This window comes from Pezoporus flaviventris, unplaced genomic scaffold (assembly GCF_033815535.1).
Source record: "Pezoporus flaviventris isolate CSIRO_AGI_PZ_B2104156 unplaced genomic scaffold, CSIRO_AGI_Pfla_v1 ptg000006l, whole genome shotgun sequence".
NCBI classification, from domain to species: Eukaryota; Metazoa; Chordata; class Aves; order Psittaciformes; family Psittacidae; genus Pezoporus; species Pezoporus flaviventris.
In genome coordinates, this window is record NW_026892554.1 from 3,053,206 (window position 1) to 3,080,100 (window position 26,895).

Genomic DNA, 26,895 nt, shown 5'->3' on the forward strand with positions numbered 1-26,895 from the left:
GGACTCCCCTTTGACCCCAGCATCATGCTGTTGCCATCAGACTCCTTGCACTGCTTTCCAGCCAGGCTCCCCTCTTCCCTTCTCCCCATATTTTCCTCTCTCTTTGTAAAGCATATAAATATGCTTGGAAGCAATGGAGCCTCAATACTCCTTGTTGTTCCTGAGCTGCTTTGTGCTTGGAAAGCTGCTCTTGACTTGTGTGCCAGCCCGGTCTGGCTGCTCAGGGTGCCCAGATGCACAGCGGCCACGTGGAAATAATCCCTGCATTGACGGGGCAGAAGGAAGCGCTGCTGCTCCTTCCACACATCTGCTTTGTGCAGAGCTGCAAGTGCAGCTTTGGGATGGCGTAATCCTGCCTCCTGCCATCTGTCCTCGCAGGAATCAGCCCTTGTTGACACAGCTGAGCCACACATCGGGTCCTTCCTCCCTGCGCCCCCCTCCCACCTCTACCTTTCTCCTTCCATTTAATCAGATACATTGAGCCCATGGCTATGAGGGGAGCTTAGGGCTGATTCTCTGAAATCTCCATATCAGCTGAAACCATCACATTTGATATTCCATTTACAATGTTTCCAAGGAAACAAAGGCACAGGACATAAATAGATGACTGTTAAACATTTGCTCACACACCATGGCCCCGATAATTCGCAAGACAGGAATATGAATGTTAAATCAACAGCAATAATAAATTTTAATACAGGAAGACCAATATTTTGCTGCCATTAGAAGCAGCATTCGTTCTGACACACAGGCAGGCAGTGGCAGGTTATTTATCGTTTCCTTTTAACATGTACAAGTTTTCATTTACATAAAAGGCAGCTTTGATTGTGACTCCTAAAAAGGCGTGAAGTGCCCCTCGCATCAGCAGGGGAGCTTGGGATTTACCCATGTGCAGTCAAGTCCCAGATCCTCCTGGAATTCACTGCAGGAGAAGAAAAGAGTTTCGTTCTCCCTATAAGCAAGCAGTGGATGTGGATTAGGTTAGGTTCAGGTCATTTCTCACAGCAAAAGTAGCAAGCACAAAGCTCGTGCGAGCTTTGGCATCGTAAGCCAACATGATGATGCTGAAGCTTGAAGGCATCATGGTCTGCCAAACATTCCTGCCAAGCCAGAAGCAAGCCACAGTTCAAATGAACTGGACAGGACTGGAAGTAGAAATAGGGATCAATCCAGAGTGGTGCATAAATGGGTGATGCTCTAAAGTGGAAGCAGAGGCATTGGCAAGCGCTGTGCTATGCATTGCTGTTGGGGTATCGCCTACAGCCTATCTCTAGGACTAGTCAATCCCCACCATTTGCAATAATGAATATAATTACACTGCTATTTATAGTGGTGTCAGAGCTCTCACTGGGTTTAGGTGGTCCCTACTGGACCTTTACTTTAGAAGTTCTCCCCAGGGTGCCCTGTTTGTGGAACATCCTACCAGTATTTAAGGCATAATAAGCATATTTTATCATAACCTGAGCAGCTGCCTCGGGGTTGGTAGAAACATCTCCAACATCAGAGGCTGCCTTTCCATACCCAGCTCAGAGCTGGGCACAGCGTGGTGAGGCTCCCCGCCCCGTGTCTTGGAAGGGAGACACGCTGGGTGTTTATTCATGTGTGCTTGTGTCTGCTGGATAGTCACAAACTGAATCACGTTGTTCCTGGCTTGGTTCCTGAGGAAGGGCACAAACCCTCGTGAGAGCAGGGCTTGTACTGGTGGGTCCCTGATTGTGAACAAACGTTGTTCATACAAGCTGGTTTGCATGCTGCATGCCAAGACAGAGCTGATGGGTTGCACAGTTATTGCTGAGTCAATATTTGCTGGTGTTGTTTGAAAGGTATGGGGAAGCACAACACTTGGGATGGCCCTGAGCTTGCTCCTGTTGTACACAACCATTGCTGGAGGGTCATGCAGTGCAGAAAGGGCCTGTGGTTCGTGGGGCCACATGTACAAGAACTCTGGTTGTCCCTGGGCCCATCAAGCCACTAAACCCCCCTTCTGAGGTGGTGGAGAGATGGGCACTGGGCTCAGGAATGCACTCGTTCAGGAAGCTGGTACGTGGCTGGGTTTCCCCCCTCCTTTAGGGATGTTTTCCACCAGAGTAGCCAGTGCCTGTCTTTATCTTGGAGGCTGAAACCAGCATCTAAGCCTGATGTGGAGCCTCCAAGAGCAGGCTGGAAGAGCCATCCTGTTTGCTGCCCTGAGGTTTTGCAGACAAAACCTGTGACTTGCTTGTAAGCTTTGGCTCTTTGGCTTGTGGTGATGGTGTTGCTGGAAATGCAGGAGCAGGAGTTGCGGCTGTAACCCTGCTGGATAAATCAGCTAATCCTACTGTTACCCTAAGACTGCTCTAATGTGATATAATGCAATTAGAGCATCACCAGAGGGCTTTTTGGCTGCGTTTGATTGGACTTGGCTTAGCAACCGTGTGTGGTGCCTGGGTGGGCATCACTGGTGTGTACTGGAACCAAGCCAGTTAAAGCTGGTTTGGGTAAATGGATGCAGTTGCCGCAGATATATCTCTAAAGTGTGGCTGGGATCTTCCTGAATTTGGATCCTGCCATTCCCCATCCCACCCCGTGTCCCTTTCTGGCTGTACTTTAACCACAGCCTCTTGAAGTTGAGACAGTCTTTCCCATCATGGGATCTAGGGAATGATGCATCCACTCCCTGTGCTTTCTGTGGAAACAGAGGCGTGTGGGGTGCCCTGCTATCAGAGCCAGCGTGGGTGGCCATGGCGTGGCTGAAGGGGAGGGATGCCCGCTGCAGTGCACCCAGTGAGATGCTTTCCCTCTCGTGTCCCCACGCAGCACTCTCTCCATCTATGGGATCAACCAGGCGGATGAAGCCATCTACCAGTGCATCGCCGAGAACAGCGCCGGCTCCACGCAAGCCAGCGCTCGCCTCACGGTGCTGTGGGCAGATGGGCTGCCGGGGCCTCCGCAGAGCGTGAAGGCTGAGACCGTCTCTGCCACCACCATCCAGGTGTCCTGGACAGAACCTCTGCAGAACACCAAGGAGATCATCGGCTACGTGCTGCACATTCGGAAAGCCGCAGGTACAGTGCTCTACCCACTGCCCAGAGCGTCCTCTGGGTAAAGCAGACCTGCACTGCTGTAGACAGTGCTGCCACCGTGTTCTCCATCACCTGCCTGTTTCTGTAAGACATTGACAAGGCAGTAATGCTGCTGTACATACCAAAAGGCTGGGAAGGATGAGGCCACACAGTCAAATCTTGCTGCCCTCTTAAGTCTCTGGTGAAGTGCATTGAAGTGTAAGCATAAAATTACATGGGCAGATACATAACCACCTTAGGGACCAAAACTGCTGCTTCCAACATCTGTTTAGCCTCTTTACCTCTTGCAAAGCCTAATGCTGCTCTGTCCTCTCTTTCTTTGCACTTCAGATCCTGTAGAGATGGAGTATCAAGAGGCTGTTAGCAAGAGCACCTTCCAGCAGCTAGTGACTGATTTAGAGCCCTCGACCAGCTATAGCTTTTATATAAAGGCTTACACCTCCCGGGGTGCCAGCAAAGCCTCAGAAGTCACAGTGGTGAGCACGCTGGGAGAAGGTAAGGAACGCTTTGCGCTTGGACCATCAGATGCTGAAAGTCGCTGTGCATAGCAGCAGCAGCAGTCACCCCAGAGAGCTTTGGCACATAGCCTGTGGTGTGGCTGCTCCGTGTTCCTGCTCCTCCTCGTACTCGGGGTATTGTGGAAAGCTCACTTGTATCATTACACTGGGGTCGACTGATCGTGTTGCCTCTCACTGCTGATGTAGCAGGGGGTGAGTGCAAGCCTGGCTGGTCTTGTGCATTGCAGCTGCTCTGGGCTTTTCCTCAACTGCTTGCTAAATGCAGATTTCCTGCTCAAGCAGCATCTCAGCATCCTCCAGCAGCTCCGGTACTCACAGCCCTTACTTGAAAAGTGCCACAGTTCTTTAAATTTGAGAGTTTTTCTGCTCTACCTGGGAGGGATCACACCAGAGGTGAGCTGTCCTGACCTACAAGTCCTTGTCTTGGAGCTGCCTTCCATTGCAGTGGGAAGTTAGGGTGATCTCCAAGGCTTTTTCCTTGCCTTGGCCTCCCAGACATGGCTTCCAGTTAGCTTCCCCTGCAAGAAAGCGGGTGCTCTGGTGCAGGACTCCTGCACACGGACACCAGACAGAAACCACAGTCCCGGTGTGATCTGTCAGCTGGCATTTTAGGAACATTTTCCTGGAGACTCATGTACCTCTCCAGCACCTCTGCATCCTGGTTTGTCTCACATAAGGAAACTGATTCCTTAGGAGCATCGCGTCATTCTCGCAAACGCTCAGTAGTTATGAATTTGCAGCAGAGGGGGCCTTGGGTGTGAGGATGTTACTTTGGATCACATGAAAGAGTGTGTTAACATCTACGTGGGAGATGCAGTTCTCATTCCGTTGTCAGCCCTTGCAGATGTTTACTACATTTACTACTAGCATGTAAGGTACACCACCAATAAATCCTCGCCCTACTGGGTTGTTCCCTGCAAGTTTATTTTCCCTGGTTCTCCACAAGGAATCAGTCACCCTTGAAGTTTGTTTTTCCTGCCAATTTAGAGGCAGAAGGATGGACCAAGGCAAAACTTGAAACTCCTTGACCCGATGCTCTGAGTTCAGCTGCTGGAGCTACAAGGCAGCCATGCTTCAGAGAGCTTGGTGGTTCTGCAGAAGCCTGGGTCAAGTGAGAGAGGACTTTTTGTCATTACTACCTTCAATCTTGACAGGGATAGTTAGGTATCTGATAATGGGATCATAAATTTCCTGGCTTTCTGAAGTTTCAAGGCAGCACTGTCCTGCTCTGCTACCCTTGTCCTGTGTAACAAAGCTTCAGCAATATGGTCAGGATGGACAAGCTGGCTTGGTTAAGATCATTCAATGCCAGCTTGCATTTGCCTTGTAGGAAGATAAAAAGGGATTCAAAAGCCTGGTTCTGGCTTGATTTTTTCGCTTTCCTTCATTGGGTACCTGTTGCCTTCTGCTCAGAGAGGAGGGAGCAGGTCAGAGAGCTAGGATCCAGTGGCTTTTGTCAGACTTGCCTCTTCTTCACCCTGCACCTCCCCGAAGTGCACTGGAGAGCTGTGATTCCCCGGGGCTTGGGGAGCCCCTGGACCTGTCTAACAGCCTTGGAAAGGGATGGGATTTCCCTGACACGCCATGTCTCAGTGTTGCCATCCCATCTCTGAGATGTCCACAGAGATGTGCGTAAAGCCCTGAGCTGGCAGGATCTCCTGTGTCACCACGCTGCCGTGTCCTGCCTGGTGGGGAAAGTGCTTGTCAGAGTGGTCAGCAGGGACACTGCCAGCTGGGGGCTGGTCTGTTATACTGGTGTTGTCTGGAGCAGGAATATGGTGAAGGCACTGAGGAGCAGGGCTGCTTTTGACTCGGGGAGGTCAGCTTTTCACGGCTAGGACTATGCTGAGAGTGCGCTTGGCTGAAGCCGCCAATGCTTTCTAGAAACACCATGCTGCTTCCTTTGTGCCAGTGATGGAAAGGAGAAGGGAAGGTGCTGTAGGGAAACTAGCTAGCTGAACCTTGTCCTCCATAAACCTCTCTCACTAGGAAGGTCCTTCCAGCTCCTCCCTATCGTTCTCCTTTATGCCATTTCTGCTGTGGTATTTTGAATCTCAAACCCTCTCCGCTTCATTAAGCAGCACACACTCCTTGCTCTTGTCTTTTAATGCTTTTTAGGGTTTTCTCCAGGACTTTTTGACATTTCTCTAGGGTGAAGACTGTTCCTTTAGTCATCTTCGGCTAAAGACGCCTTCAAGAAGAAAGTTGAAATGACCTGGGGAAAATTCCAAACAGCACGGAAGAGGAAAACGAGTATCCCAGCCCTTAGCATGAGGGAGATGCCTCTCTTATAGTAGATCCATATTATGTCTTATATATACTTCTGTGAAGCACCTCTACACTGCTGTGTGTGCGTATATTTATACACACACAGATATACTCCATCTGTATACACTTCTTTGTGTAATCACTTCATAAAGAGCACATGCATTCTGCGAGTGCATACCTATAGTCAATATTATACATATATATAATCACAGTTTGAATAAATACTATATATTCCATACTTTGAAGGAGAGAGATTCTTGTGGTTTTTATGAAATGTAAGGCTCTGCAACCATAAAATAAAGCCAACTCTTCACAAATCGGGATGGCCCACATCAGTGTTTCTTTGTCCATGGGATAATGTGAATTCCCTTTCTGTGGCATTTTCACCTGTGCTTTGGAAAAGGATGTTTGAAGCAAGGGTCCAGCTTCTCAGAGGGGGATCCAGACAACTCCTAATTCTGCCCTAGAAGGAATCGGGAGAATTAGAAGAAAAGAGTATTTAATTGCATTGCAAAACTATGTAGTATTGGGAATAATAGAACATTCTGGTATGAATAGAATTTACTGGTTTGCACCCAGGAATTTCAAAGTACAGCCTCCCACCAATGAAATGCACATCAGAATGAATCCTAGCAAGAAAGAAATCCTTTTGTCCCCCCATTTTTTTCCCATTGGCAGCACTCAGGCAATGGGATCTCATTAACCTGATCCAGGACACCTGCTCTTGAGCCTTTCCTCCTGAATCCGTATGAAGATGCTCATCAGTCAGCAGGAGCTTGGTCCTCTCCCCATGCTTGTTTGGAGGACATCAGGCAATGCCCCTGCAACCTGAAGGAGAGCATCGCTTTGGGAAGAGACAGAGCTGCCCACATCCTCCTGCTCACCAGGAGTGATGTCTTTCCATCCCCTAACTGTGGGAGAGCTTGAGCTCTCAGTGCCTGGGAAAAGCCAAACCCTTGTGCTGTGTGGTTTTACTTTTACTGTTGCATTGAGGAAATGCCCTTTTTAGCTCTCATCAGTCTTAGACTGACACGGTCACATTTCATCTGCTCTTCACCACGGCTCACAAAGTGGCTGTGCTGAACTCTCTGCCAAAGGCCAGGTTTGCACTATTCCTCCTTTGGGAAAAAACAAGCCAAAACCCAGCATCAATCTGACACAAGCCCAGCAATCCTTATATTTGGAAACTTATGAGCTTGCAATCAGGTGGGATTGGAAAAATAGCTCTACCTCAAAGCCTGGAGGCTGCTGGAGGAGCAGGGCTGTTCTGCTGGATGATTTTGCTGCAGGGTGTAGTTGAGCTCGCTGTCTGGTACAGCAGTGCCCAAAATCCCTTCTCCTTCCTGGTGCCAGAGCCCTGGGCAGGGCAGAGCCTGCAGCGCCTGGTGCTTTGCACCTTCTGGATGGTGCCAGAGGCCGATGGGAGCATTTGGTGTGGGTGTTTTGTGGAAATGTCCTGCTGAGACCCATCTCTGCCTTGGTGTGATCCGTGTGTGAGACAGGGAGGGAGAGGGGAAGGGAGAGGTTTGAGGGGAGCGTGGTCCTGTGTGTCCCAGTGCCGCACAGGGCTCCAGGGCAGGGTTTGGTGCAGAACCAGCTTTGGAAAACTCAGAGATCTGCATCACAAGAAAATTGGCTTTGGTTTGCAAATCTTGGGCTCTCAGCCCAGTCTGATGGGGCAGGATGGGGGCCTGGGCAGAGAATGGCCCTGACCCCCTGTTGCGACACCCCCCTTAGAACAAGGGCAGGGTTTTGGGGCACTGACTGGAGCAAAAGGCATCCTGGTGGACTCAGGCCTCAGTGACACCGGGCAGCAGCAGGGACATCTTCCCAGCTAAACCCCCGTGCGCCCCTAAGGCCAGGTAAGTGCCTGCCTTCCAAAAGGAACCAGCCACAGCTGTGCAGGGATCTCAGGCTGCAAAGCTATTTAGGGCTGTTCATGACCATCCCCTGGCTCTCTCCTGACTCCCCAGCACAGAATCACAAACCTTCCTAAAGCTGACAGGAGAGCGAGCTCCCGTGCACCATGCAAGCCAGTGCAGGTACCTAGCACGCCCTTAAGACGGATGTCTCCAGCTCCATCCCCTCTGGTTCCTTCCTCCCTGGGGGATTAATCACTCTGAAAGGTCCTCACTAGCCTGAGGGCCAGGGCAGAAAAGTGGAATTTGGGAATGCATTGCCAAAGTCCTGCATTCCTGCCCTGACCCGACAGGGCTGAGCATCAGATTGCAACCAGAGTGTAAAAGTAGCCTCTCTGCTTGCTGAACCGAGCAGAGGAAACCCTTGGCAACTCATACAGCTCCCTGAAGAGATTCAAAGCTGTTAAACCAGGACCTGCTCTGATCTGATGTTTCCCAGTCTCACCTAGCACATTCCTTGGTGCAGTGGCCGCGGGGAAAGGCTGCTGGGGGCTTTCTCAGCATGCAGATGATGAAAGCCCATGCAACCCACCGCCTTTCTCTCTCTTTCAGTCCCAGCCATGCCGTCCCTCTTTATTAAAGTCATTAACAGCACTGCCGTCCAGGCGACGTGGGAGCCCTCCATCAAACTGGGCCAGCATGAAGGCTTCAAGCTGTATTACCGCAAGGTCCACCTCTCCCAGTACACAGGTCCGGTGCTACTGCCCAGCAACGTAACAGCATACAACATTACCCACCTGGGTGAGTACGGTGACAGCTTGGTCCGTGTCCCCTCCTGACCCGAGGGTTGGCAGAAGAGAGCTCAGATGTGTTGTGCTGCCACTAAATGAGAGATGCTGCAGCTCTCCCCCAGGGTTTTGGGGTGCTTTCCCAGTAACAGGGGTGTTTGCAGCACCTGAGAATCCCAGACCGGTTTGGGTTGGAAGGGACCTTAAAACTCATCAAGTTCCAACCCCTGCTATGGGCAGGGACACCTTCCACTAGAGCAGCTTGCTCCAAGCCCCTGTGTCCAACCTGGCCTTGAACACTGCCAGGGATGGGGCAGTCACCCTGTGCCAGCACCTCAGCACCCTCATAATAAAGACTCTCGATCTCCCCTCTGCCAGTGTAAAGCCGTTTCCTCTTGACATGTCACTACATGCCCTTGTAAAAAGTCCCTCTCCAGACTTTTTGTAGGCCCCTGTAGGTATTTGATAGGATTCCTAGAGAAGCATCCTAGAGATATTCCTGGAGAAGCATCACATGGGGAGATACCACTAATGATTACACCTGAAATGCTCTTCTTGTGTCTCCTTCGAACAGATGCCTCGGTGGTGTATGAAGTCAAGCTCCTTGCCTATAACCAGCACGGAGATGGAAATTCAACTGTCCGCTTCGTGTCCTTGAGGGAAACTGTGGAGAGGACAGGTGAGATGGGACATCTTGGCCACTCCTTTATTTTCAACATCACAAATAAGCAAAACGCTGCTGGGCTGGGACTGCCTGGTGCCGATTGAGGTGGCTTTTGTGCCCCATGGTTTGCCCCATCCCCGTTGGTCCAACCTGATGACTTTTTTGCTAAGGGGGAGAAGACCAAATGAACCTGTAACCGCCAGTTTTGTCCCCTAAGCTCGAGCTAGAGGTGAGGCCATGAACATGAGCACACCTCCATGCATGTGCTAAGAGCCCACCCTCGGGTAAGATGTGGGGCGCAGGGCATCTCCTGGAGCTGTCCTGGAGATTTTGACCTTCACTGGCACCAGGAAGGGAGAACGGGCAGCTTTGGAAAGGAGAAGGGCTGTAGAGCATGAGCACTGCATTATGTGGCAGAAAAGGGGAAATCTCCAGAGGGAGCCTCTAACTGATCACACCTTTCATATTCATCTATGTGTAAAAAACATCCTGCTGCACTTGGAAGCCTTTTAAGCCTTCCAGTGGGAATATCTTCAAGAGGCAGTTATTACTCCTCTGTCTGTGCTGGAGCAAATACTAATCTTGTTGGGATCTGCCTACCCGGTGCTTTCCATCGGGTATCAGCCTGCTCTGGCGTGGTGGCAGCCTCTCACCTCCCACCCCGGACACAGGGTTTGCAGAGGTTAACATCAGAGTCTTTTTTGTTCATTAGTTGTATCTGATAACAGCAGCCTGGGTAATGGGCTGGCTCTCTATGGACCTTCCAGTCCTATGCCTGCTGTGACTGCCTTCCTGGGGTGTCAGGAGCAAGGGAGCTGCTTTGTGAGGCAGTGCCCTGCATGGGATACCCACCCTGCTCTCCTCCTCCCCCTACACTGCTCTCCGCACTGCCCAGGCTTTATGTGGGCTCCCCAAAAGCTGGAGGAGCAATAGGAAAATAGCAACGCTGATCCCCTTTCTCCCCCTTTCTTTTGGCAGTGCTGAATCCCCCGTGTGACTGCATGAAGGATGAGCAGAACAATAAAACCTCCACAACCGGCATCATCATTGGGATCCACATCGGTGTCACATGCATCATATTCTGCATCCTCTTCCTCATGTTTGGGTACAGAGGAAGGTAGGGGCTCCTTGTGTCACTGCTCACGAGGGGTGATGGGTTCCTTAATGCCTTGTGGGTATCCCCATGGGGGTCTCACACCCCTGATGCGATGATGGGCTGTTTCACATGCACAGTTTAGGATGCACATCCCAGCTCCCATGAATGCTGAGTGCTTCTCCTGCCTCCCTCCCAGGCACACAGATCCAGCAGGCTTCACTGAACATACCAAATGAGCACAGTCCCCAGCTGAGGGATCTGGTGCTTCCCAGGAGTGTCACTGTTTCTGCTCTGGCAAGCCTTGACCCCCTCCCGTGAAGCAGAAGCACTTTAATGGCGAAGGGAATGTGACTTTATGGGAGGGATTTCAGGAGTGAAGGAGCATAGCACAGGGATAAAGCAGACTTGGGCTTGGGGAAAGAAAGATGGGGAGGGAGAGGCGCCACTTTGCTCCCCCTCAGGCTCCATCTCTACTTTTTAGGCTGCTGATGTGCAAAAACGTGCAGGAGCAGCTCTCGACACCACAGATCCCCAGGAGCCAGCGGAGCACCTCAGGACTCGCCCTGAATGGGGCCGCTCGCAGGGACAGGGACGACCGGGACTTGAATGGAAAGCAGTCGGATATGAACGAGCTGGAGAGGTTATTCCCAGCATCCCCATCCCAGGAGCAGCAGGAGAAGGGGACAACGGTAAGTCCAGCGGGATCGGACGGCTGCATGTCTAAGGGCATTGGTGACCTGCCACCGCCACCCGTCACTGCATTGTCCCTTCTCTCTCTCCAGTCATCTCCAGCAGCCCCCCATGATGAAACCCAGATAACCACGCTCCCTCTGGATGAGTTCAGCATCATCGAGGAGCAGCCAGACCCCCAGGGCAATCCTGCTGCTCCAGCTCCCGACCATCGTCCTGCCCATGAAGGATAGAACTGCCAAGACTCAAACCCTCTCGTGGGAGTTACCAGAAACCAATGTGATGTCTTTACAACGAGTTGTCAATCTCAGGTCAATTGAAGATTTCTACGGTCTGATTGTTATTTTTTTGTTTTGCTTTATTTTTATATATATATATATAAATATATATATACGTAGCCAGCCTTTTGGAAACTCTGTGAAGTTGATCTTTCTGACCTCTCGGTGTGTTCCTGCCGACGATGGCTTTACCGAGCATGGTCACGATGGGTTTTCCCTGCAGCTGCTAAGTAAAAGACTCCTTGGCAGAGTTTGGCAAAGTCTCCCATCTCTGACAGACCGGGGATACAATGGAGCCTCCTCTTGGCATCCCAGACTTTTTCCTGATCAGCAGCTTTAGGATTACTTTTTGGATCTATTTTTTATTTCCAGAAGACTGGATTCGGAGAAATCCTTCTGACTTGACTCCAAACCTCGAGGCTCGGGAAGGCTGTCTCTCCATGGATTCGATGGTTTTGTACACTTTCTCTATTTCTCAGGATACTTTTTTTGCTGATGGACTCTAAATAATATGGAAAAAAAAAGAAAAAAAAAAAAAGAGTGTGTGTGTGTCAAAGGATGCCTGCCTGAGGGCTACTGAAAGACTTGGACAGACAACCCGAGTGAACTCAGAACCTACCTCAACCGGAATGAATGTCTTCTGGGAAGCAGAGATACCTGCGTCTTCCTTCGTGTTCAGAAAACAAGTAGTGTAGCACTTGGTCAGTACAAGCTTGGTCCTACCTCAGCAGTCGCGCTCTGTACCTGCCACCTCGGTGCTGTTCTTGTCGTTGTTCCCATGTAAAGCACTTCCAAACCTTTGAAAGCAATGTTCTACCTCAAGCGTGATAGAAACGTGTGTGTGTGTGTGTGTGTGTGTGTGTGTGTGTGTGTGCATCCTCTCCTCTCCCCCAATTCCTGCCTCTCCCACCCAGCCCCACACGAAGCAAGATGCTTCTCTAGTGTTATGAGCTTTACTTTTAGGGCGTGTAGCGGGGCTCTGGTGTGATGTTGTGTGGTGGAGATTTGTACCATGGTTTTGTTACTTTAAAGATTGTTGGGGCCATCACAGACAACGTGGCTCGATGCCCCCTGGCTCACCAGCACCGTTGCTTTGCAAGCCTCATTTGGGTGCTGGTGGTGGCTGCCTCGACCCATCCTGGGTGTATTTGGGATGGAGAGGGGCGTGCAGGGTGCTCAGATACCAGTGCTGGGGCCAGGGCACCCTCTTGGCCCATGAGCATGCTGCTCTCCAAGGCTGATTCCCAGCAGGATGATTTATGGCATGTGCCAGCACAAGCAGCATAAGACACCCTTGGGAGCTGTGAACCTGGACGTCACTGTTTTGTCCCTTCAAGAGCATCTATGAGGAAACTGATACAGCTCTTCCAAAACCCCTTGAGATGGTACTGAGCTGCTCCCAGCTCCTCCAGTGTATTTCCAGCTAGCAGGAGATCATCCAGAGGATGAACAGAGCCAAAAATGGCTCGTTTCCTTGGGAGGGCTGTGGCCAGGAGGCATTCTGGATGCTTGGAGCTGCCAACAGCCACCCCTTCCCCATGCCCAGGGTGGGCAGAGGAGCTCCCAACACCAAAGAGAGGGTTTGTGTGTGACCCCCACCACCTCCAGGGACCAACCACGACCCTGCCATGGTGGTTTTGGGCTTGTCCTGGCATGGTGCAGCCTTGTGAGCCTGGTGTCATCCGTGGGACGTGATGGGGGCACGCACAGGGGACAGGGACCTAGGGCAGCTCTTTCCCCACTGCGTGGGTTGGTTAAAACCGGGTGAATGTGAAGGTTTGAGCTCTTTGCATAGGTGGTGGCAAATCAAATGTCACCCTATTTGCAAGGACAAGTGAAAGGAATCAGGAAAGAAAATGAGTTTAAGTTTAGAAGAACAGTAATAATTGTATTTTTTTAAATGGTACCCATGGGAGAGTCCCTTGTGTCAGAAACATCCCTCATCTCCTTCCCACTTGGCAATGGGATGCCACTGATAACTGTGTAAATAATACATTATAGAGGACCATAAGGCAAACATCTCTTCCCCCGTGCTGTGTCCTGGTGCTGGGCTGGGTTAGCTGTGAGCAGCACTCTGTCCTTCCAGATCAAATCACCCAGCTTGGCCCAAGCAGATGTTAATGGCATTGACCTCAGGAGCAAGAAACTCTTGAGGCTTGGTGTTCGTAGCCCTCTGCCATCAAAATTCCTTCTCCTGTAGACATCATGCAGGTCAGAATAAATGTTGAAGGGTTAAATTTATACATTAAACCCCCAAATAGCCTCTCCCTACCCCACCAAAGAGGTGAAATGGACGTAAGACCGATTCCTGCTCACCCCTACTGTGGGGAGATGCTCCTTTCCGCATGATGCTGGACCTGGAGATGTGGTGGGAAGAGACCACAGAGGGACAGCACTGGTGGCACCGTGCGAGACCAATAGCACAGCCCATCCCATGGTGGGAACTGGAGGATGACGGGACTTGGAAAGGGCAGAAGGGAGGAGGAGATGCCAAACAGCTCGAGTTATCACCTCATATCAAAGAAAACCCAATCTCCTCCTGCCGTCCCGCTCCAGCCCAGCTTTTCTTTATGTTGTTTTACTTTGTGTGTGTATCGCCGACGTTCACGTTGAAGAAGTCCTGTTGCCAAAGTGAACACAGAATTTAGACTAGCTTTCAGCTCAGACTTCCTGGAGCTGTGAACATGCTATTAATTTAATATCATATTATTGTGATATTGTAATAGTAACAAGTATTTGTCACTACTTCCTTTTATTAAAGGGAAATGCTGTGCCATTTGACTAGTTGGAAGACAATAGTATGTCAAGAATAGAGCTTTTTCCTTTCGGTTTAATTATGCAGAAATGTGATGGCTTAAACCAGTGCAGATTATGTGTTGGTTTGAGACGGTGGAAGATGGATGTAAATCTTTAAAGACTATTTTTTAGATGTTTAGCTTTTCCTCTTTTTTGGGGTTTCTTTTCCGCTCGTCAATCCGTACCATTGGGACCTAATGCTGATGGTTGTGGCAGGTCAGCCCCTGAAGGGATGAGGCTTGAAGTCTGGAGATCCAGCAGGAGGATGTGGTCTTCCATGGGTTTTCCAAGCCTCCCAAGTCCACAAAACTGGGCAAAATCCCCTCAAAAATGGCGCGTTCTGACTTTATGCTGTGATTACCTCTGGCTGCCACTTAGCTGGCAAGCAACACGTAACAGCACCTCTTGCCATTCATCAATGCCTGAGCCAGGCCGGAGGCAAAGCTGTGCCAACCAAAACCTTGGGAAAACACCACCTGGAATACGTCTGGCCTTTACCCTGTAAAACAAGAAGGGAAAGAGAACAAAGAGAGCTTCTGTTTGGTTTCAGCTTCAAGTCTGTCCTTGGTTCAGCCAAACTGCTGCCCTGTGTTTGGGAGAAACCACAGGATTGTTACTGTGTGCTTAAGACACAGTTGTACATGGGTGGATATGTTGTGCTTGGGTGGATATGTTGTACTTGGGTACACATGTACTTGAGTGGACATGTTGTACTTGGGTAAACAGCTGTACTTGGGTAGACACGTTGTTCTTGGATAGATGCAGGGCTGCAGGTCCCCATGTGCTGCCGGGGGTTTGGATGTTATTTCATAGGTGTTAAAAACATCCTTCCCAGGTCTTCCATGAGCACGTACCCGTTTTCATGGAATCAGAGGCTTCTTCAAAGGAGTCACCTTTGGGATCTGGCCGGGCTGTTGGTTGAACAGGAGCATTGCTGCTGTCCTGTGCCACTGGCTTCCTGAGCCTCGAGGCAAAGCTTTGCTGCATCCGTGGAGCAAAGGGCTTTGGGCATCATTTTATGTACCAGGACAGAGGGCTGAACCAGCCAAGCTGTCACCTCAAACATTCAAGCAACAACTTGCCAGATTCCTTATTTCTTTTTCCTTTGTATTTTCCCTTTTTCTTAATGGGAGGAATTGAGTTTTATCTGGAGATAAAACCGCTGGGTAACAGGCAGATGTTGGATCAGTGCGAGCCACTGGCAACTGCCTGTGTTTGGGGTAGAAATCTCATCCTCTACTATTTTTCCAAGCAAATAATTCCACTAAATCAACTTGCTGCCTTTTCTGGGCAGATCCAAACAAACCCTCTCACTTTCCTGGCTCATAGCAGAAAATTCCAGCTGAAATTACACCAAGGAACAAAGCATCCAAAAAGCTGATTTCTTTATTATTTTATTTTCTTTTTGGTAACCCATAATGGGCACATCCTATTCTTGGAGCTCTCAAGTTTACCAGAGATGGCTGCTACCTCAGGGATAGTATCCACATTATCTTTAGTTGACCAGGGAATAGTTTGATGCTGTGACAGGGTATTTTCATGCCGTTGGATTCAGGTATTTATTTGTCTGCCGTTATCTCTCCTCTTCCTTGTTTTGTAAAGTGCTGATGTGTTGAAGTGCTGGACCAGTTTGGGAATCTGTACAGCTTCCACCCAAAATTATACCAAGGGACTGTACATTTTGAGTTGGCAATAGGAGTGTTGCTGCTTCTGGAGGGTGAAGGGAAGGTTTTTGCTGCCTGTGAGGCTGTACCTCCAGGATAACCATCCCATAGCATCCAAGGGGGGATCAGTGCAGTGCCTGAGCCCTTTCTGAGCTGACTGACAGCGCTGAAGTCTGGGAGGGTCGCTTAAAACAAAGGAAATGAAAAGCTTATGAAAACAAATGGCAGTGACACGGAGGGAACTACTGCATCTGTGCAAACAGTGTTTGGAAACCTATCCCTCCCCATGCTGCGCCAGTGGAGGGGGATTAAAGATCCCGTCTAGCAACGTGATGCCTGCTCATTTACTTCCCTTGCCCGCCAAATTAAAAGGGAAAGGAAAAGGAAGGTGTTAGTTTAAACCTGTAATTTAAGGCTACAGGGCTGGGGCTTTGGGCAGGGAAGTGGTTCCATGTGAGCACCAGCTCCTGGTGCAGGGCCACTGCTCCAGAACCCCCCATAATGCTGGAAATCAATGAAATGGCTCCAGGTTGCCTCCGGGAGCAGAGTCTGAGCCTCAGCATCGTGTAACAAGAAGGGATGAGGCCGGTGCAAAGCCCAACAAGTCAGGGAAAAGCCTGATTTCACGGGGCTTTGGATCAGGGTCTTACTTACAAAGCAAAGAGGGATTTTTATCTTGATCGTGTTCCCTTCATTTGAACTTGCAATATCTTTACATCTGTAATAAAGTGATAATAAAGATGGTGCTAAGCCTTTGTCCCAGCCCTCTTCGGGAATCAGCAGTTAAGAGTACTATTAAAAACCCAAATTGCAAAGCACTTTTCTACTGTTTATTTTCTACCTTCCTTCCTTTGAACTGTCTCGATGTTGAAATCCCACTGATCCCATGATTGTTAGCTCTGTATAAAAGGAAAATAATAAAACAAAACCCTTTCTTTTTCTTGTTTTTCTTTTCGTAGTTTGCTCTGTTTAGGTTTTAGCCTGTGGCTACTTGTACAAGAGAAATAAAGCTAGAATAAAGGAGCTCGAGTGAGTTGGCCTGAGTGGTGCTTTCTTCGTGCCGCAGCACGTGCCCGTCACGCGGAGGGTTGGGAATCTGGTTCCTCTTAAAGAGCAGCTTCTAAATGCAGTTGTCAAGGGCTGAAGGGGGTTTATTTTGCTGCTTTGCTCACAAACCTCAGGCCAAGCCATCGGCAGAGGCAGGATAGAGCCCTCCAAGGTCCCGCTATGATGCCTCATGCTTGGAAGTGCACTCAGTTTCCAGTTAATCCTACTCTCAGCTATTGCTCCTTTCAGCTCTTCCCACTGCTGCCAGTGGAGCACCACTTTACCTGCTGGCTCTTTGCAGAAGCCCCAGTTTAAAGCCCTGCTTGGGCCCTTTCCAGCCCAGCTGCAACCTGGTCTGCAATGGCTGAGGTGGGATGGGCATTCCCACCTTGAAGCTCACCTAAACACACAAAGGGGTTTGATGCCAGGTGGGATGCAGAGGCAATCAGCTGCTGGCAAAGTAGAATCATAGAACCATAGAATAGTTAGGGTTGGAAAGGACCTTAAGATCCTCCAGTTCCACCCCCCCTGCCATGGGCAGGGACACCTCACACTAAACCACGCCAAACAAGGCTCTGTCCAACCTGGCCTTGAACACTGCCAGGGATGGAGCATTCACAACCTCCCTGGGCAACCCATTCCAGTGCCTCACCACCCTAACAGGAAAGAATTTCCTCCTTGTATCCAAGCTAAACTTCCGCTGTTTAAGTTTTAACCCGATACCCCTTGTCCTGTCACCACAGTCCCTAATGAAGAGTCCCTCCCCAGCATCCCTATAGGCATCTCCCTGGTGTCCGTGGCAAAGCAGAGCCCAGCCCCAACAGCCCTGGGACAGGGGAAACACCATTTATTGATGAGCTGTCCGGAGAAGCAGCCCCGTCCTCTCCTCTGCTGCTGCTCTCGATGCCAAAGGACAGTCACAGCGAAGGGCTGCGGGGGATAAATGAGTGAGCCCGAGCCCAGCAGCACTCTCTAAAGAGGGTTTCAATAAGCAGGTGAGGGAAGAGTGGCTTCAAACAACACCCTGAAGCTTTAGAAACTGCTAAACTGCAGCACAGATTGTCTAAATATATCCTTCATAATAAATACAAGCATAAAAACTGGGTTTATTTCCCAGTGGCAACACAAGAGGTGAAGAAACAGATCAGAGCTGCTCACTCAGGGGATTTTCATGTAAGTTCGGTGGAATATGGTGCTTCAGATAGCAGCTGCGGAGTCGAGGTATTGTATAAAGCTTGTGGCTTTCATTAAAAAGGACTTTCCCTGCCTTCATGGCAATAAAAACAAAAAGCTTGACAATATTAATCTGAACTCTTAGAAACTAAGGAAGTAAAACCCCCCAAGTAACACGTTTGTATCGCTTTGATTTTGGCTGCTGGAAATACAAGTGGGCTCAACCCCCCCCACCTGAGTGTTCAAACCCCATCTTTAAGAAAAGAAACCTCCTTTTGACCGTGCACGTTCCAATTGCTGCTGGAAGCAGCTCAGATCCTCAGCTCATCATCAGCATCTTCAGCTCCAGAAATAACTAAGACAAAATTGAGTTGGGCATTTCCAGCTCCAAACGCTGGGTTCACGCCTTGGAGAAGATGTTTCTGCTAATGTCCTGGTTATAACCCTGCCAACACAGGGAGGATTTATAATATCCCATAAAGCCCTAACTATCTGAAAGGTCATTTAGCACTAACGCCACCCGGGCATCCCCGTTTCGTGTGCTGACACATTTACGAAGCCAGGTTTAATCCCGGTGCCGCTGCCGTAAAACCTTTATAGGGACCGTTTCTGCCTCGGAAAATAATCCTTAAAAATCAAGAGCTGGAACATCTTCATCCCTGCAGGCAGCCCCGAGAGGCTGCAGTATCCCAAAGCCTGGGTCCTGGCACCCCAATCCACTGCAGGTCTGGACCAGGGGTGTTTAATCCTTAAATCTGGGTCTCCAGCCTGTTACTCACAGCACCATCAGAGCCACTGCTTTGGCTAAACGAGAAGCCTCCTGATTTCATCGAGAGCCATCAAACCCTCATCTTGCCCAGGAAAGCCATTTCCTTAGTGCTAAAATAGCTGAATTAGTCTTGCTGAGCGTCGTAAAGGAGCTTGTCTTGTTTATTGAGCGATAAATACAAAGGTACAGTAACTAAATTCATCAGTCCCTAAACACAGCCGCTGGGAACGGCCGTTTCCACCATCCAATCTATGATTGCATGAATATTTCAGAGTCCTCTTTCCCTTGGGTCCTCGCCTTATCTCTGGAGCCTGGGTATTATTTTCTGCTTTTCAGCTTTTTGGATGTATTGGAGGAAATGTCATTATTTGGACCTGGGTGGATTACAGTTGACTTTCCTAAGCCAATTTATATTGGCAAGCTGCTGTTTTTAAAAACCCCTATAAATCACTCCTATGAATTTTAATAATCTAATGTGGTTTCAAACATGCTCCTTTAATACGTGACACACTATTACAGCCGGCAATAGCTCTTTGGGTCACGAACCCCCTTTTACCATCACCTTCGGCAAGCGCCGCAGGGAGACGAGCGATGCCCCGGCACCAATCGTGGCAATTCCCCCTCCTGCCCCAAGGAGCTCATTGCCGGGATTGGGATTTAGCAGCGTGCCAAAAGCACACCTCAGCTCACAGCACTCTGCTGTGCTTGATGGTATCAACCCCAGATGCTCCTGGAGACAGCCCTTGAGACAACCCTCATCCCACTGGGGGGTGTCGGGTACCGGGCACAACACAGTCACCACCAGCAATAATGCATTTAAGGCCTTTGCTTAATTAATTTCTTTATCTGAAACTTTGTTTGGAAGATCAGGAATTTCCTCCCTTCCCTGCCAGGGCCCCGTTCCCAAGGCAGAGGCGGGATCCAGGGCTTGGGTGAAACCTGGAGAGGTTCTGGTGCAGAAATCACAGGACCAGGTTGGATGGGGCTTGGAGCAAGCTGCTCTAGTGGAAGGTGTCCCTGCTCGTGGCAGGGGTTGGAACTGGGTGATGTTGAGGTCCTTTCCTACCCAAACCAGTCAGGGATTTTCTGATATTTCCTTTAAGAAACACATAAAACGTGTTCAGAGCATGACCACAAGCCAGGATGCACAGCTCTAAGAGGTCCACAAACTGCCCCATGCCAGAAGATAAGGCCAGGCCTCCTAATCTCCCCTTGACTTCAGTGCGCTGTGTCCCCATCTTGTGCACGTTATGTTCATTTTCTTCCCATCCCCATTGCAATGACTCCACACCCACTGCTGGCTACCAAGGGATGCCCCTGTTGGAGAGTCACCTCCTGGCCAGAAGAAAAAGAGCTAAGAGCGATGGGGAGTAAAATCCAAGACAAAAAAAAAGAAGCCTTCAAGGAATCAGGTCATGGAGCATCTCCTGCAGTGTCTGTGGAGCAGCTGATGATGGGGTTTGATGCAGTGGTGGTTTTCCCACTGGAGGGGTGACTTTGCTTGTCCACATTGCCTGGTTTTAGTTGCACAGGATCAAACCAGAAGAATATACACATCTGCAAGAAAGAGGATCGTTAAGGAAGGGCCTAATTGCAAGCAGGGGAAAGTAATGAGCCAGACTTTGCTATTTGGCTTCTGAAGGGCTCCCCAGCAGGAGATGCAGCAGGATGGAGGCAATGGACCTCCCTGGACCTTGCTGCTGCCTGTTTGGCTGCAGCCAGCCCGAAGGTTTAATGTCCTAAGGAGAACACAACGTAGACTCAGTCTGTGCAGGGAGCTCAGGAGCTTCCCAAGGCTGCCGCTGTGATGCTTTACCCTGGGATGCTGTCACGTTCATCATTCATCTATTTCCTCCCGTTCTGTAACTTCACCTGCGACAAGACAACGCTGTAAGTGCCTGATTCCCAGAGAATAAATTACAGTTTCATAAATGGTATTTTGCTTCCCTGCTCAATTTGCAAGGGAAATGATGCCAATTGCTGTGTTCACAGGGTTTCACCCAGCACGAACAATACCATCCTCCACATTATTGTATTCCTCTTAACCCTCACGTTATTTTGTGTCCTGTACCACAGGGATACATGGGAAAGAACACGACAGCCCAGATGGTTTTGCATTATCAACTAACCACAAGCAGAAACAAGGGCACATGTGCCTGTAAACCCCCACGTACATCGCTCTAGAGAGGAATAAGTCACACAGAGAGCAATGCACTTCCCAAAGAGAACAGAATCCTTTAGATGATTAAAAGTCTTTACAGTTGCCACACGCTGGTTTAGAGTGCTCTGAGTGATAAATACATGGGTGATTTAAGATTTGGGGTTGGGAAAGCAGCCCCAGCTTCTCCCATGGACACCCCATGGACCAGCAGAGCCCCAACAGGGTCATTCAGCCCCATTGAAAACACTGTGTGGTTTTCACAGCAGCTTCATCTTCTTTTCTATGCTTATAAAAGGATGAGAAAAAAGGACAAAAGCATCTTCCTAGCTATTCACATATAATGAAGAGGGGTCATCACTGCTGGGGACACAGGGCTCTGCCCAGGGACAGACAGGCCACTGTGGACACCCTGGATGTGGAGCCACACAGGTCAGGATGTGCCACCATTAAAGCTCCTAAATCCTTTCATCAAAGGAAGGCAAAGAGCACAAAAGTCCCTGCGTGTGAGATATTGAATATTACAAGATTTGGTAAACAGCCTCTAGTTTCTCCCAGGCCTTTTTTAACCTGCACTTTTTGGGGAGACCTTGAAAGAAATGACCTTTGGGGGGAATATTTTGGGTGTTTTTTGCTGTCCTCTTATGGTACGTGAAAAAAAAAATGAATGGAAATGCTTCCATCTGGAATGGAAACCTTGCATTTGAGGTGTTTGTGCTCACCCCTACACCAGGATCACTTTATGGAGCTTCATCTCCATCCTTTAGCCTGAGCCACCGAGCTGGAGGTGGATGGCTCCTGGCTGTCCAGCCATTGATAAACCCTTTAACCTAAACCACTGAGCTCTGAATCTGCATGACACATGGAGGCAATAACTGCAATTCCAAGAAAAATATATGTAAAACATTTGTTTTCCTTTTCAGATATGAAAATGTGTTGAGATGTTGCTGTGTGATACGTTGATGTGCGATACGCATCCATGTATCTCCTCCACTCCTCACCCCTGTCCCCTTGTCCTCCTGGATGAGACCCCAGGCAAGGTTTTCTCTTTTCCCTCTGAAAATGGATGTTCTAAGACAGTCCCAGACCCTCGTGGGCTTTAGATTTCTTCCAGCACTGAACAAGGATGAATTCCTGACCGCAAACCCCATCACAAAACGGAGCGTTTGGCCAACCCCAAGAGGCAGCATCAAAATCCCAGAGAAATGAAATATTTGCAGCCAGATAAAGCACAAATCAAAAGAAAGGGAAAGCAGGTTTGTGCAATCCCAGCACAAATCCATCCTGCCCGGCTTCCTGCATCTTAGTGGGCAGACACTGATGATATCAATCAGGGAGTCCACACTGAAGGGTTTGGTCCCAGCTCCTGGGGATGCTCAGCATCCCTGCTAAGGGCACCACTAGCGTTTTACTGCATGTTTAATGAGGAAAACGAGATGTAAATCTAAACTCAGGAAGAAGTGAGGGTGCTGCCCACCGCGGGTACCGGGAGGACGGTACCTGGCGCTCTTTCACCCCACACAGGGCTGCAGGCCCTGGCCATGAGCTACGGGCTACATGGGGCGGGGCTGCTAATGGCTTTAAGCAGCTGCTAATTGCTCCGTGCACTCACTGTAATTACGGAGCTGGATAGGGTGGTAAAACACTGGCGGAGCATTAACTGCTGCAGGAGGAGAAATCCCAACCATGGGTTAATCGACCTGAAAGCCCCGTCTGCCATTGCTGAGGATTTGCCATGGCACCAGGAAAAATCCAAGGTTTTCCATGGAGATGCGCTGATTTCGGGAATTCTGATGGGAGAGAGGGGGCTGCTCTGCTCTTTCCATCTATTTCTTTGCATTTTGCCTTCAAACCCAGGCTGAGCCATGGCGCGGCTCCCTGGCTTTGCCCACAGCAGCGGCCCCTGCTAAAAAGGTGCCCGATGGAAAGCGCTGGGTATCTTTGTAATTAATTAGAGTTAATGACAACCTCCAGCAGCACCGGCGCCTGCAGCCAGGGGTTGCAGGGTGTAGCACCAAGAGCTGCATTGTGCGTGCAAGAGGGACCTGCTCCAGTCCTTCCGCCTAGTGCAACTCATTTAATTACTCCAATTAAACACGTGCTGGTAAGTGCTTATGGTGAGGGATGCGGGGGAGCCCCCAGCTCCTGCCCATGGCTACAGGCTCCCAGCAGGAGCCTGAGGATGGAGAGGGAGTTTGCTGCAGGGACAGCGCTGGAAGTGACAAGGTGTAGGAAGAGAAGAGGGGATTGTAATAACCTCCTGCCCTTCGTTAATGCCGCCGTCACAGCGCGGATGTGCTCCGTTCATTGCAGCGCATGGTGCAGGGCAGAGAGGGGAGGAGAGGGGAAATAATCCCATTCTCCATGCTTGCGCATCCCGGGGCTTCATCCTCAAGGAATGGGGCAGGGGACCCATCCTGCTGGGACCAGGGTTCCCGGAGCAGCTGAAGGTCCCTGACCTGCTGCGTCCTGTCAGGGATCTGGAGCCAAAGGCAAGAAGGATGCTCGGGGCTCCGCGGCTGCTGACCCCTTCTGGATCCTGTGCTGATGCTACAGCGAATCCCTGCCTCCAGAGGATCCGTGTGCCACATCCACGCTGGGATGCACTTAGGGCCAGGAGCCCCCTGGGGCAAGGAAAAGCATCCAGTAAAGAGCTGAACCCTTCTCTCCACAATTAGCAGCCACAAGCAGCAGACAGGTATCAAGTGATGGTGAATCGAGGGGTTTGCTAAAATGCCTCATTTGCAGAGGCTTTTTCTCCCCCCCCCCCCCCCCCCCACCTCTCCCTGCATCCCTCCGTCCAACAGCATTCCCAAAAGACTAAACACCTTTGGTTTCCATGGCAGCCTGATTTTCAATGAGCATCCTTCAAGTCCTAACCAGAAAGGGTTTCATAAACGCACACAGGACACAGGCATCCCCCCTGGGTGAGAGTATCCTTCCCCCCAAAACAAGCACCTTCTGCCCTTGCTGGTTTCATCTGCGTGCATTGATGGGAGCCAGCAGCCTTTGCTGCCGCTGGACCTGCGGGAAGGGGCTGGCTGGGAGCTGCTGCTTGCTCCCGGGAATGGAGTTTGCTTGTGGCCAGGAGAGGGCTTTTTCCTGGGGCAGGTTAAACACATAAAGCACTGTTGAGCATCAGGAGGAGGCACAGGGAGGCTTCCCCCTGGAAGAGCTGCCTCTGCTCCAGCCCATTGGGCAAGAACAGTGACACGTCCCCGGCTGTCCCCTCCTGAGATGCCCTGGGTACAAATGACCTTGCTCTATTTTGCCTGATACCACCCAGTACTTCCCATCTCCCATTTAACACAAGCCCAGCAGTTTGCACACTTGTGGTTTCTGTTTCTTTGGGGTTTAACCCCATTTAGCATCTGCTGGGCACAGGGTGCCCAGAGCCGCCCCATCCCTGGCAGTGTTCAAGGCCAGGTTGGACACAGGGGCTTGGAGCAAGCTGCTCTAGTGGAAGGTGTCCCTGCTCATGGCAGCAGTTGGAGCTGGATGGGCTTTAGGGTCCCTTCCAACCCATCCACTCTGTGATTCCAAGCCACGCTGAAGCAGAACAAACAGCGCCTCACTACCCTGAGACCCTCCAAGATCCTCTAAAAGGCTCCAGGTCACAGAGCAGCCTCGGCCCCGGCTTTTCCCAGCCGGAGGGGTAATTGTCATCCAGCCGTGACATTCCCTTTCTCTGACCCCTTTGAGGTCCCAGCCACCCTCCAGGCTCTGGCAGGGGCAGATATATGGCCGGAGCTCAGGGGGCTCCTGAGCGCTGGTCACACCGGAACAATAGAGCTTTGTTGGAGGCAAAGGGGGAATGAAGCCGCGGCCAGCGCCGGATGCTGCCGCGGGATTTACTGCCCGCAGATGGGCTGATGGTTGTGGTGAGGCACCGAGCACGGCCCCGGGGCCGCAGGGAAGGGGGAGCCAGGGCAGTCTCCCCGCAGCCGTGACACTTGGTTTGGGTTTGATCGTGAAGCAGCATCTCTAGCTGCAGCAGAGGCTCCTCTATGGAGGTCTCAGGTGGGGAAGGAACGGGTCCAACGCTTGGCTGAGGCTCCCTGCACAGACTTGTTCCGCTTCCCACTGGGATGCCTAAATGTAGAGAGTTAGATGAGATGAGCCTCAGGGCAGGGTTTGTCCCCAGGGGGGTTTGCTCATCCTCAGCGTGTCCGTGGGGTGAGCCTGGCTGTGTGGATCCCAGTGTTTCAAAGGGACCTGGACCTCAGCTCTCCATCACTGAAAGGAAAGAGGGATGCTGCTATGCCAGGAACTCATATTTATCAGATCTGTTTATCCCAGAAGTTAGGACGGAGCCACAGGGACATAGCAAAGTGCCTGTTCATGCCCCAAGGGGTGGGTGAAAGAGTATCAAAGGTAAATGCAGATAAAAGATGCTGCATAGGATACAGCTGAGACAAAAGGTATTATTCCTTAGATCACCTAATGCAAGTTAATTAGAGCTCCTTCACTTTCCTGCTTTCAAGCAGACAGACAATTCTTCATTAAGCCTCAGAAGCTTCAAGCACCAAAAACCCCTCATTTCCACTTGCCTGTTGCCAGCAATGCCATCTGCATGTGGCTTCTTAACGGAGAAAAGCTTCTTTTCCCATTACTTCTGCAAAGCCAGTGCCGTTTACACAGCTGCGTTTCACACCAGCCTTGCTCCACCAGCACAGGCGCAGCCCAGGGTAGCCCACGAGTGCTTGCAGCAAAGCCTCCAGCCCCTCTGTGCCAGGATAGAAACCATAAGAGCTGCCAGGAGCAGGAACACTTTGGAAGCCGGTAACATCATTAAATGAATATCCATAAATTATTTTGCTATAGAAACAATATGACCATCACACCTCCCACCTTCAAAAGCCCATTGCGGGCACGGATTCATTACAAGCCCAGACTTCCAGAGGAGACGGCTCAATGACTTTGGGTTATGTTTAAACTCAGTGACTTTATTAAACACCAGCAATATATTTATTTTAATAGAGTACAAAGCCTGGATTTGGCCACCCTAAAACACCACTCGGAGCACCAAGTCTCCGGATAACCCGATCAAACACAGCTAATGTGTGCAATATATCTTGGGTGAATAATATACAGCCACATTTCCTGCTCCATTTACCCAGTTTTAACTACACCTGACCCACTCTTATCCTAATAGAAAACGGCTGCTCTTCTCATTGCCCCATCCTCCACACATGTTGTTCTGATAATGACCAAGCCTAAATCACTTCCCTTTCTCCTGAGTGCTGGGTACCAGCTGTCTGGTGACATTTAACTACAACCACTCCTTTTGCAGGACCTCTAGGTTAGTTCCTGAGGCTCTGGACCTCTGCCCCTGTGTCCCATCTCCATCCTGCATCCGGCCAGTGGATCTAAGGCATCAGGCTCAGTGCTGGGTCTTGCACTTGGGCCACAACAACCCAATGCGATGCTCCAAGCTTGGGGAAGAGCGGTTAGAAACTGCTCATGGGAAAGGACCTGGGGGTGCTGATTGATGGAGCTGAACATGAGCCCCTTGTGCCCAGGCAGCCTGGAAGCACCCAGCATCCTGGCCTGGATCAGCACCAGTGCAGCAGCAGGGCCAGGGCAGTGGTTGTGCCCCTGCACTGAGCTGAACCTCGAATCCTGTGCTCAGCTCTGGGCCCCTCACTACAAGAGAGACTGGAGCGGGGCCAGAGAAGGGAATGGAGCTGGTGCAGGGCCTGGAGCCCAAGTGTGATGGGGAAGGGCTGAGGGACCTGGGGGGTTCAGTCTGGAGAAGAGAAGGCTCAGGGGGGGACCTGATGGCTCCCTCCAACTGCCTGAGAGGAGGATGGAGCCAGGAGGGCCTGGGCTCTGCTCCCAAGGAACAAGGGATGGGACAAGAGGAACCGGCCTCAAGCTGCACCAGGGCAGGTTTAGATGGAGCTGAGGAAAAATGTCTCCAATGAAAGGGCTGTCAAGCATTGGCACAGGCTGCCCAGGGCAGTGCTGGAGTCACCATCGCTGCAGGGATTTAAAAGATGTGTAGATGCGGCACTGAGGGACATGGGTTAGTGATGGACTCAGCAGTACCAGGTTAACAGCTG

At 50.4% G+C, this 26,895-nt stretch overlaps 2 protein-coding genes across 2 annotated transcripts in view; one reads left to right on the forward strand and one right to left on the reverse strand.

The window, feature by feature from the left end:
* The window catches only part of IGDCC3 (immunoglobulin superfamily DCC subclass member 3), a 99,338-nt gene extending 84,800 nt beyond the window's left edge, over nucleotides 1–14,538 (forward strand). Inside the window, exons 8-14 of the mRNA XM_061446615.1 lie at nucleotides 2,797–3,044; nucleotides 3,393–3,557; nucleotides 8,320–8,508; nucleotides 9,070–9,174; nucleotides 10,138–10,276; nucleotides 10,737–10,944; nucleotides 11,038–14,538. Of these exons, the coding sequence (XP_061302599.1) occupies nucleotides 2,797–3,044; nucleotides 3,393–3,557; nucleotides 8,320–8,508; nucleotides 9,070–9,174; nucleotides 10,138–10,276; nucleotides 10,737–10,944; nucleotides 11,038–11,178 (1,195 nt within the window). The 3' untranslated portion in view covers nucleotides 11,179–14,538. The remainder of the gene's footprint in view (nucleotides 1–2,796; nucleotides 3,045–3,392; nucleotides 3,558–8,319; nucleotides 8,509–9,069; nucleotides 9,175–10,137; nucleotides 10,277–10,736; nucleotides 10,945–11,037) is intronic.
* A 5,623-nt stretch (nucleotides 14,539–20,161) lies between these two features.
* The window catches only part of LOC133265798 (gonadotropin-releasing hormone II receptor-like), a 38,241-nt gene continuing 31,507 nt past the window's right edge, over nucleotides 20,162–26,895 (reverse strand). The window contains exon 5 of the transcript XR_009742115.1: nucleotides 20,162–20,229. The gene's annotated coding sequence lies outside the window, so the exon portion shown is untranslated. The remainder of the gene's footprint in view (nucleotides 20,230–26,895) is intronic.